The sequence below is a fragment of the Cupressus sempervirens genome, chromosome 9 (genome assembly GCF_028749045.1).
Source record: "Cupressus sempervirens isolate cs-2001-9-10 chromosome 9, ASM2874904v1, whole genome shotgun sequence".
In the NCBI taxonomy this organism is placed as follows: domain Eukaryota; kingdom Viridiplantae; phylum Streptophyta; class Pinopsida; order Cupressales; family Cupressaceae; genus Cupressus; species Cupressus sempervirens.
The window spans coordinates 429355112-429367044 of NC_143126.1; the positions used below are offsets into that span (position 1 = coordinate 429355112).

Here is an 11933-nt window from a genome sequence, read left to right on the forward strand (position 1 = left end):
TGACCTGTTTTCAGACTTGCTTTGGTAATTGGATTACGCACTTGTGAAGATATTATCTATGCATTATTCCCAACTCACCATCATCAAATTGCCCTTATAGTGCCTAGTAGAACCCTAAATGTTTGGTGAATTGCAGCTTCAGTTGAATCTTGTCATAGAACTGCATAACATCTGGATTCTGAATTTGATATATCGCAGCTATATAACTTGCACCTCAATTTATGGCTTCGTCTCATGCATACAAGATGCCACACTTAACTTCCTCCACAGACAACAAACCAATTAACAGTTCTTGAAACCTGCCAGAAAAGTCTATTTGAACAAAATCCTTAATCCATTGTTGCAAACCTCGATATGCTAAAAGAACACATTCAAGATTACAGTCAAATCTTATGAACAAGGAATGGAGACAATTTTTTATAGACATAGAAGGCATGCATATGAACTCGTAATGAGTAAACTTTCAGGTGAGGCTCACTGTCAATTACAAGAATAGAATGTACATATTATCTCTCCAGTTTGCCTTTCAAACATTAAAAAGAGAAATATACAAGTCCCAAATGTAAATCTTCATTTTTCAGACTTCTTCAACATGCCTTAGAAGTCTGAACCTAAATTACATGTACTTTAAATGATGTTCAAAAATACATCTAAGTACGACTCATATCTGTACAGGTGATGGGGAAGCATGAACACCGAGAATACCATTCATGCTCTTAACAAAATCTAGAACTCAAAAACTAAGGGAAGACTTCAGCTCTGGATACAACAGCCTCAGGGAAACAATCCTCATCGAGCACTCGTTGGGTTTTCCAGAAACTACAGTGTCACTCCGGCAACAAAATATGAAAATTATTAAAAACAACTTTTCATTTCCTATACCACTCACTTCCGCACCGAAAAGGCCCACTCATATGATTACATTGAATTTACAGTATGTGACTTTAGAATGATAATTTTTGTACACTAATCCCTCTTTGCATATATTGCTGAGCAAATTGGTGAAATGTTAGTGCTTGGGTCATGCCAATGCCGGGATGCTACATCTTGTGTCCCTGCCTGAACAATCAAAACCCTCGACCCGAACAGTAGCATTAGAACCAAAGGAAGACCTTCCAAATGACTTAGGTTTCGAGAGAGTGGAGGGTGAAGATTGCACTCTCTGATGAAGGAACTTAACATCACTCTGATGATTGAACTTAACATCATGAATGAGAGGATTGTCTGCACGACTGGGTGGAGATCCATTAAAATAAGGTGGTGAACATCCAAAACTTAATGCATCGGTACAACCACTCTGCAAAAGAAGTTAAGTTATCAGTTTTGCTCAAAGATACTATGAGTATTTAGATACATGATAAAAAGGCGACACATACCTTACTAAGAAAAATGTCAAGAATCTCTACTCCAGCTTCAGAATTATTATACTCTGGAGGATGACTGTAGATTACAAGGGCAGAAGCATCAGCTAGTGTTAGTGTGATATATGAAATCACTGTACAAAAACATTCACAAAATGCACGAAATTGATGGTCTCTCAAAGACTCCAACTGTAGATGAAACCATATGTTTCCAAATCATTACGTTATAAAAACAAATCAAAGGAAATGAGTGACTTATGGGCAAAATTTAATTGATGTCCATAGGATATAACTCACTTGCGATGTCGTCTTGTCTGCTTTGAGAACTCTGGAATTTGATGCATTACCAACCCACTTCTCCGTGGTTTTGGGCAAAAAACTACCTCCTCACATTTCTCTCTCATAAATGCAGCCCTCAATCTCCCTAGTTCCTTCATTTCCCCTGGGCTCACCAAGTTATGGTTAGCAGCAAGGTGCTGCATGAATCCTATATTCTCTTCTGAGTGTAATAAAAGATAACTAGGATGACTAATGTAATATTGGAAAAATAAACAGGCGTTGCTGCTTTACTTCTCCACTCAAATAGGCCTAAGTATTTTTTTACACCTGAAAAACAAACACAGGCAGATACAGAATAATCAGAACCCTATAAAACAGAGCATTGTAAATTTACAACAAAATACCATTAAATGTCACTTCGTAATGTAACCAGATCATATCAACGTACAAAAACATTAATCCAAAGAATTATTCATTAGTGCGTTGACAAATCACCCCAAGCCATTACTGTTTAAATTTTTTTAAGTCACACTCTTGAATAATAAGTAATAACATGACAACAAATCCAACAGACTAACCAGAAAAACAGGTAGAGAAGCTCAGGTTTTTCATAAAGCATCTCAAACTGGTTTGGCATTTAACCAAGTCACCACACAATCATAAAGTTGTATACATGCCTTGAAATCTTCGTTTAACTTAAAACCCAGACTGAAAGTTCCTAAATGTCACAGAACGAAACATTACAATCTTAACAACTTATAGGGCACCGATGTGCTATAAACTAAATCTCATTCAACCATGTCGTAGGAACTGTCCTAATTTTGACAAATGGTGGAAGGAAAAAGAGCTTTATAATAACAGCAACTTCAAATCAAGATTGAAAACTTCAATTTTTTTCTAAACTTCAAGAGTAGTCTATTACGGTTCCTTTTTCTTATCAGGCTTGAACATTGGACAAGAAAATGTAAATTTTCTTAAATTTAAAGAACCTGTGACTTGGATAGCAAATGTATTGAGAACAAGACTTAGAAAATTTTAAATAACAATACTTAACAAATTGTAAAAGAATAAAGAAATTAAAATCTACGAAAATGGTCTACCCACCTAACCTAGTTAGGTCTGTTGAAAAAATGTGAAATAAGGCTATGAAGTGTAGCAATTTTATGAGCACATCAATACCCACACATCTTGTGAACTGAAGCCGAATAAAGTTATAAACAAAAATAACTTATCTGAAGTTGATATAAACTCCCACAATCCCACCACTAACAATGCCCAAGGTTATTCTTCCTACACAACCACTATTCAATTTTTGTTTATATAAAATTTTATTATTTCTGAGTTCTCTAATGCAAATAGGTTGCATAATACCACAGGCAACACTAGTGAGTTGAAATGCCCTTCTCCGTGGGACCCTCAACTAAGTCATAAATCGTTGATAACTTCATAGCAGAGCCTTAAACTATAATAATAGTCAGTGAGAGCAAGGACCAAAATTTGGTCGAAATTTTGATCCAAAATTGCCTCCTCTCTAAGGGAAATTCACCCACCAAAAACAAAAGCTAATCTTTTAACCCTAAAAATCAAGGAAAATTTGGATCCTTCGTATCTGAGTAAAATTTAAGTTTCAAACTATACACTACAAAATAAAAATAAGATCATGATAAAGAAAATTTAAAAACGCATTCAACAACCATCCATAACATCAAAACGCAGGTACCTGCAAATTAACACTAGAACGGCAAAAACAGACCAGTATGCACCAGCTCCTCTTTCCAAAAAAAGGGAAAAAAATAATTACTTAGAATCCCACCTTAAATCCCCTTTTCTAAACCCAATCTTCAAAGAAACTCAAAGATATACTCGTCACCACAAACAAATAAAATACAATAGACTATAACTACAAAATACACTCCAAACGAAAAATCCAAATTTATTATCCTCTGTTTTACACCACAACCACGGATCAGAACCGGTTGCAGAAAATATCAAGCACAATTTATCCAAAGCAAAAAGATGAAAATCCATAATCAATATTTTGAGAGCGGAATGAAAAAGCGTCAGAACTCCTCTACTACAAATCAAGCCAAAAAAGCCTCGAACCCCCCAAATCAAACGGGAATCAGGATAATTTTCACAGGAAAAAAAAAGAATAGAAATTTAAAACCACCAAACAAACGTAAAATTCACCCAACGGTTCAAAAGATCTCTACACGAAGAGGAAAGATCTGACAATAGATGGTACGATAAATCATATGTTCAAACAGCCACAGACAAAACCACAGATCCGATCCATTCATTTAACAGATAATAAGAGAAATCTTTTAGACTGCAATAAAACACACACAAAAAAATTCCTGGCCGCGTATAGAATCCCAAAACAAAAGAAACCAGTTGAGAAACGATGGCAAGAGGCTTACCTCAAGAATCTGCACAAATTGTGCCGTGCATGTGAACGACGCCGATGAGAAAAAATGGGCTGAGTTTGCAAGGAAGGAAAAATTATAGGAAACCCTACCAAACCAGAATTTTTACAAAAATAGGACGAAGGCGAGGAAGATTTGCATTGGAGGGGAAATAAGAGCGAGTACTACAAGGGCGAGCGCACCGACAAGAGGCCTACGAATCGGCTATTTTGCCCCCCTTACAGATCGGGCCAATTACATAAAATAACTTCCCAATTTTGTAGATTAAGGAAAAGAACAACTACCTTATGATAAATTAAGCATTATAAAATTGGTGAAGTCTGACGATGGGGCCTTGAAGGCCACACATGAAGGTCCATCCGATGCATCCAATTCCCCTTTTGAGTGGTGCTTGTCATTCTCATCATCTCTCATTGTGGTTAGGAAGGGCCAACTCATGATAAGGTGGGAAACATGTGTTATTTTCCTTTCCCTTTCCTAAATTACATTTATATTTATATTTTGGGAGGATGAATTTGAGTGGTAAAAAATTGGGATTTTTAAAGGTATACATTTTATTAAAAGAAAAAGGAATAAAATTTATTGGTAAGATAATATTGTGATTATATAATATCAATAAAACTCTTTATTTAGTAAAAGTTATAAGTTATATATGTCAAAGGTATAAGCAAGGTTTTAATTCATGATTTATAATATACAATGTCATTTGATAAGATAAGAAGAAGATTAAAATATACATTGTTATATAAGGTGATAAGAAAATGTCGTAAAATATGTGATATTGGTATAGTGTAATGGTTGTGGTGTTGTAGTAGTTGTCACCAAAGTTCAAACTATATTGGGATGGGGATGAGGTCCTCCAAACGTGACTTTATTAGTTTATAGTTTTGAATGAAAAGCATTTATCCCTTTAAAGAAGAAGAACACTAAAATAATAGACATGGAAATTTAAGGAATCCCAACATGGATAGTTATCTTCCACAATAATGAAAAACCCACATATGCTCAAAGAAATGGTGCATAATCATCCCCATTTAGAAAAGATATTGAATTTTGAACATTAAAGTGTTACATTAGCTTTTGGTCACGATTTCTAAATTAAAGGACCTCTTGTAAGAAGAAATTGTAAAATAAAAAAAATAAAAAAATTTGTAATAGTGTATAAGTTGACACCAAAAAAAGTCTTTTTAGTTAAGGATGCTTCCTTAGGAGAATTTATTAATGAAAATTAAGATGTTTATTTTCTTTTGATGTATTAATCGAAGATCACCAAAACAAATTACTTTTTTGATCAAAGGACATCCATGTAAAAAGAATTTACTAATCAAAATAGAACAAATTATTTCTTTGGGTCTACCATCTTATTTAGAGGAGATTAAAAGCACACGTATTTAGTTGAAAGATACTCACAAGAAGAAATTGTTGGTTAGAAAATTTATTTCTTCATGGCATTTAATTCAAACAATGCCTTACAAGATAGTGTTAGATAATTGGGGGGTGAATCAATTATATCCAATTATTCTACAATCCCTTCAAATATTTTAGTACCAACAAAAAACATCATAAACATCAAAAGCAATCACTTGGTGATCTTATTCAACTTCATATTTAACTCTTATAACCAAATTGTTAACTCATTGTCTCTATTACTACTGAATGTTAGAAATATAACTTTAATGTTACCTAGTTGCAATAATAAGTAAATATCATAAAAAATCAACTTGCAACATAACAACATTCATCCTTTTGTAGTGCCTGCCCCTAGTTCGCATTTCTGTTATCATTGTCAAATTCTTTTAGGTTGATTTTATGCATTAATTAGTTTAGAGATATTGGATTTACAATATTATGATATTATTTCATGTCTTGAATTACAAATGCATCGGTTATTATTGCTTAGTTGATTTCATTCATGTGTTGTTAATGGTATTTTGATGATCCTAGTTAGTAAATGTGGTTTCTTTCATAAAAATGTTAACATGATGTCTTTAATGATGATTATGTTGTATTGATAGAGATGCATTATTATATGTACGCATTTGATCTTAGATTTGTGATTATTATACTTACCCCATACTTGCATGTGTATGGTGTGTGTGTTTATTTTATCTTTCTGTCTGACGTGTTTGATGTGGTTAAGGGAGGGAGTCGTAGTCACCTACTAGTCGGGATCTACACGATGAACCACTCCCCGCCATTGTCTGTTTAGTTTAGATATATTATATACATGTACATGCTCGTCTTTTATGCAGGATGCAAGTACCGGGCATCGACTTCCCTGAATTGCCAGGATGAGCGTGCCCTATTACAAATACTCAAATGGTGAGAATGGGAAGATAATGATCAGGTCCAATCCTAGCCATAAGCCTATAATACTTGTCCTGCAAGGAGGACTCGTAACAGACTGTCTACCCTTTTTAAAACCCGTGAGTATTTTTGTTGTGTATGTTCATATTGCTTCCGCATTAATGTTATCTTGATGTTGTTTAAACTTCAAAAAAAAAAAAAAAAGTTCAGTAAACATTGTAACATGTTAGGTTTATTTCTCTTGGGTTCCCGAGCGGGGCGTTACATCTGGTATCAGAGCCTGAGTTTCAACATTGGGAACTCTGGGCATTATGTGCGCCATCACTTGAGAAATTAGTAAACTTACAACGTATTTAAATGACAAACTTATATTGACATCAAACTTGAAACCAAACTGTTGAACAACAAACTTTGAAATGATATAGATTCTAAACATGGAACTATAAAACTTATAAAACTTTTCGGATTATTGCTTTATGTCAGTTAGTTATGACCCTATGGTTATGATGGATTCTTAGATGTCGTTGTTGTGTTTGGGTGTTGTAGGAGAGATGACTTCTGGTTCTAGATCCATTGCTAGGGGTCATAGCTCAGGACGTGGTAGAAGTCATGGGAGAGTTAGTTACCGTATTCCTTCCTTGGTCCATTCAGGGGACCCTATTCAGGAAGAAGCTAGAGAGGATGCTAGTGTTAAGCAAGATGCTGAGACAGAAGGACTGGTCACCAGAGACTTGGTCAAGGAGATCCTAGCGTGCCTACCATTGAAGGATAGAGCTCATAATTTAGAGCATGGAGATAGAGATAGGTCCATGAGTCCTAGAGGGAGGAGCCTAGAGCGCATAAGGCGGTCTAGCCAGTCCATCCAGATGAAGGACCTATTACGGGTCAAGATCAAACCTTTCAGTGGAGAAGGTACCGAATATGATGCTGAGAATTGGTTGATTGCACTAGATAGATGTTTTTCCATGCAAGACTTTGACTCCAACGTCAAAGCAAGATATGCCATCACCCACTTAGAGCTCTTTGCAGCGATTTGGTGGAATATGGAGGAGAAGAAACTTGGGATAAATATGCAGACTATTACATGGGAGTTGTTCCTTGAACACTTCCATGAGCGATTTCTATCAGAGCAGTGGCAACTTCAGAGGGCAGATGAGTTTCATGACTTGAGACAGGGTACCAAGACTGTGGTGGAGTATGAGCGTAAGTTCTTCGAGCTTATGTCTTATGCTGGAGTTAGTGATAGTTCACCATTGATGGTCCAACATTTCATTAGAGGACTTAATGCTAACATCATTGGGGGTGTTAAGGTTTTCCAACCTAAAACCCTTAAGGATGCAATATTGCGAGCTACTTTGGTTGAGAGGAGTGTGACTGCGGGTCAAGGTGGCCTACCAGGTGTTCAGGCTAGTGGGGCACTTTATTCAGGAGCATTGAGGGATAACCAGTCTCAAGGGGCTGGAAGTTCTAGAAATTCTCCTAACTTCTCTAAAGGTAATCAGGAGAAGCCAGGAAGAAAGTTCTTCCATGGTAACAATGGTGGTTCACAGTCAGGGAACTATCGCAACTGGAAGCGTAGTATGCGCAATAGGTTGGATCGAGTTCCTCGAGCTCTCAGTGAGGATGCTAGTGTTGGTAGTTGTGATCAGTCGTGTGCACCTAAGGCTGAGGGAGGCTTTAGTGGAGATTGCTACTTTTGTGGACAATATGGTCATAGAGCGATCAATTGCCCCGATCGTGGACCTTAGTTTTGAGTTGATTCACGTTTCTTTGTAATGGGCTTTCAGGAGTAAGCCTAATTCTAGGGGGGGTGGATGTAGTGCCTGCCCCTAGTTCGCATTTCTGTTATCATTGTCAAATTCTTTTAGGTTGATTTTATGCATTGATTAGTTTAGAGATATTGGATTTACAATATTATGATATTATTTCATGTCTTGAATTACAAATGCATCGGTTATTATTGCTTAGTTGATTTCATTCATGTGTTGTTAATGGTATTTTGATGATCCTAGTTAGTAAATGTGGTTTCTTTCATAAAAATGTTAACATGATGTCTTTAATGATGATTATGTTGTATTGATAGAGATGCATTATTATATGTACGCATTTGATCTTAGATTTGTGATTATTATACTTACCCCATACTTGCATGTGTATGGTGTGTGTGTTTATTTTATCTTTCTGTCTGACGTGTTTGATGTGGTTAAGGGAGGGAGTTGTAGTCACCTGCTAGTCGGGATCTACAGGATGAACCACTCCCCGCCATTGTCTGTTTAGTTTAGATATATTATATACATGTACATGCTCGTCTTTTATGCAGGATGCAGGTACCGGGCATCGACTTCCCTGAATTGCCAGGATGAGCGTGCCCTATTACAAATACTCAAATGGTGAGAATGGAAAGATAATGATCAGGTCCAATCCTAGCCATAAGCCTATAATACTTGTCCTGCAAGGAGGACTCGTAACAGACTGTCTACCCTTTTTAAAACTCGTGAGTATTTTTGTTGTGTATGTTCATATTGCTTCCGCATTAATGTTATCTTGATGTTGTTTAAACTTCAAAAAAAAAAAAATAGTTCAGTAAACATTGTAACATGTTAGGTTTATTTCTCTTGGGTTCCCGAGCGGGGCGTTACACCTTTTGAAACTAATATTTTTAATGTGGAAACCCTATAAAGGGAAAAACCACCTAGGACTGAAAACCCAAATAATGTCACTCTTCTAAAGTGAGCTCTACTAGGAGCCAACCTTGTTAAAGGTTTATATACACATTGTTAATGTGACCTAGTTAGAGGATTTACACCAAAAGACCACCCTCTAGACCTTATCACTCCTTGATCCTTTCTAAAGAGTGATCTTCTCTAAATGACTTACAAGCATTAATAATCGATGTTACCATATAGGAGTTGACAAACTTGTTAGATCCACTCGGTAATGAGCTGGTGGCACAAAATTCAAGATAAACTATTTTGAGACAAATTCAAAGAGGATTGTAAACAAAGTTTCTAGAGGGAATAAAATGGAAAGATGGGAAGATTCAATGAATTTGACCTAACTCTAAAATGGTTGATTGTGGTTAAGCAGTAAAAGATCTAAATTTTCTATATAAAGAGATAGTAGGCCAGAAGCAACTTGTCAAGTGCGTAAACTTGAGAAAGACAATAAGTCTAGGGTGTTGCTTCATATGGGGGCCGAATGAAAGAGTCTGCAGTTGGCATATTAAGCAAGAAGGCTTAAGGAGATGAAGGCTTGAAGGGTGAACAAGCTATTAGAGATGAAGAGGATGAACGGCAAGTAGAATAGAGGATGAACAAGTGAACTATAATCTGCAAGTGAGTTGTTTTGTTATCAGATCAAGTCCTGCTATTACTTTCTAACAACTGTATCAATCTAGATAAATCCTTTGGTCTAAGGTTGACCTAATAGTCATGAGTAAATCCTTTAAGAAGGTGACATTCTAATGGAATGTTTTAAATTCCTCTAACATGGCTCACTCCTAACAGGGTGATTGAAATCCTTTAACTAGGTCACATTTAACAGTGTGCATTGTAACCTTTAACAGGGTTAGCTCCTCACAGGGCTCACTTCAAAAGAGTGAAAATTGGTAGCATGTTGCCGGAGGTTTTTCCCTAATTGGGTTTCCACGTAAAATCCTTGTGTCACCATGTGTGATTGATTTTGTGGTATTTCATGTTTACATTTCTGCAAAGTTATTTTGACCTAAGACAACAACATGCAAAAGTTTGATATTGAATGATCAATGCATGCATAAGTATAGCTTGAAGTACTAAAAAGTTTTATCTATACATTTGGACCTTGGATAACTAATTCACACCCCCCCAAGTTATTCTAAACTATTCCACAAGTCAACTCTCTCTCATTGGCTGACATGATCTTGCACATGGCTGATGCTAAAAGTCAACCCCCACCCTTGATCCTTCATTTCTTAATCTTGATCTCAACCATTTGTACACCTTTAAAAGAGAAAGCTCTCTCCCTCTCTAAGGATCCAATTTTTGAGCTAATGTTATGCTACAACTTTATTTACAGGTTTCTTAGAGCCTTTGTGGAGAACTTCTATCTTCTTGTCTCATTCTTGCATTCTCATTCTAGTTTAGATTCATTTGCAAGTAGCTTAGTTTTCTTTTGTAATTGCATAGATTACATAGATTAATTAAAATAGTTTGTAATGCTTTCATATGTTTAGCTTAGTTGCATTCTTGCATTCCATTCTAGCATAGTTCATTCTTGCATTGCATACTCAAGAGTTTTCTTTGGCACTAGCAATCTTACTCTTGTCTAAAGAAATCTCCCATGCCATTGTTTACTAGAAAGGGTTGCATCTCTAAGGCTCAGCTGAGAGCTATTTCCATGCTTATACACACACCTTTGCACTCCATGACTAGGGAGCTTTAAGCCACCATTCAAGTTCTCCAACTTATGGAAAACCTTGGATAGAAGGGTTTAGGGAGGTGCACAATTCTAATGTACATTTTTGGCACCCATCATGGGGCAGGACGTCTTGGTTTTTCCTCTCTATCTACATTTTTATCTTGCATTTTCTCTTGTTTTTGTATATTTTTTCTCTGTAGTCATAATTAGTATCATATAATATTTATTAGTATTGTAGTGTGATACTTTACTAGTTAAAGTATCACATGCTTATACAAGAGTTTTTCATGCCAGTGTAGTAAGTTCTATCATACGAGTATGTTAAGAAATATTGCATAGAGAAGTATCATCTTTGTCTATTGAAAAGTATCTTATGATACTCCATCAGCAAAAAAATATTTCCCTACCTAAAAATGACTACTGTTTGAGTTATTTGATCAATTTTGAGTCTTTGACATTCTATTTTTGGGGTTTCTCAGGTTTATTCACTGTTTAATAGAGGCTTATTATTGGATTTTATCTTATTTTGAATTAACCCTTTGTTGGACTAACGTTTTTTGTTAGTAGGGTTTCTCTAAAAAATGCTTGTAAAATTTCTATAAAAGAGTGCATGTCAAAGACTCAATGCTAAGAGGCTACTAACTTTTGTTTGTGGGGATGCCTAAAAGAACAAGAAACAAAAAAACAAGCATGTTTGTATTTCTTTCATTTCATATGCAACAATATACTAGTTGTTCAATTTTTGTAGGCACATAAAACTTGCAAGTAGGGTCTTTTGGTGAAAAGAAAGTATGTTTTTCACCCTTGGGGTGAATCACAAATCTTGACCCAACCTTAGATTTCAAAAGTAAGTGGCATTTTTGAGATTCTTGGTGTGTTTGGGAAAAACAACTAGAATAGGAGAGTATGATCTTCACCCTTGCAGTGGATTAGAAATCTTGACCTCCAAAAGTGGATTCATTTTGTGTAGTCTACAATCCTTTAGTGGGCCTTTTCTTGAGAGATCAAGAGGAAACACCCAATTGGGGACAAGAAAACCTAACTATTTTGACCCACTATAAACTCAAGGCTATCAAGGACATAAAACCTTGGTAGACATAGTGCTTGTCTTTCCTTAGTGTGAGTACTTGTGAGATTAAGACCATGAGGAAAATGTTAGGCAAGA

The 11933-nt window shown here is 35.8% G+C and overlaps 1 protein-coding gene across 1 annotated transcript; it reads right to left on the reverse strand.

Annotated features, from left to right (window-relative positions):
* Positions 1 to 452: 452 nt before the first annotated feature.
* On the reverse strand, positions 453 to 4344 carry LOC149539132 (uncharacterized). The gene is made up of 4 exons (XM_089800462.1): positions 4061 to 4344; positions 1659 to 1967; positions 1377 to 1440; positions 453 to 1297 (listed from the first exon to the last, which is right to left on the reverse strand). The coding sequence occupies exons 2-4, from the start codon at positions 1841 to 1843 to the stop codon at positions 1022 to 1024; spliced, it is 525 nt and encodes a 174-aa protein (XP_089656588.1). The 5' UTR covers positions 1844 to 1967; positions 4061 to 4344; the 3' UTR covers positions 453 to 1021.
* Between the last annotated feature and the right edge of the window lie 7589 nt (positions 4345 to 11933).

Excerpts from the sequence above, each read along its gene's own strand:
- LOC149539132 (XM_089800462.1), bottom strand. The coding sequence starts at position 1,843 with ATGCAGCACCTTGCTGCTAACCATAACTTGGTGAGCCCAGGGGAAATG. Across the intron at positions 1,441-1,658 it reads CAGACAAGACGACATCGCAA|TCATCCTCCAGAGTATAATA; the intron begins GTGAGTTATATC and ends TGTAATCTACAG. Across the intron at positions 1,298-1,376 it reads TTGACATTTTTCTTAGTAAG|AGTGGTTGTACCGATGCATT; the intron begins GTATGTGTCGCC and ends CTTCTTTTGCAG.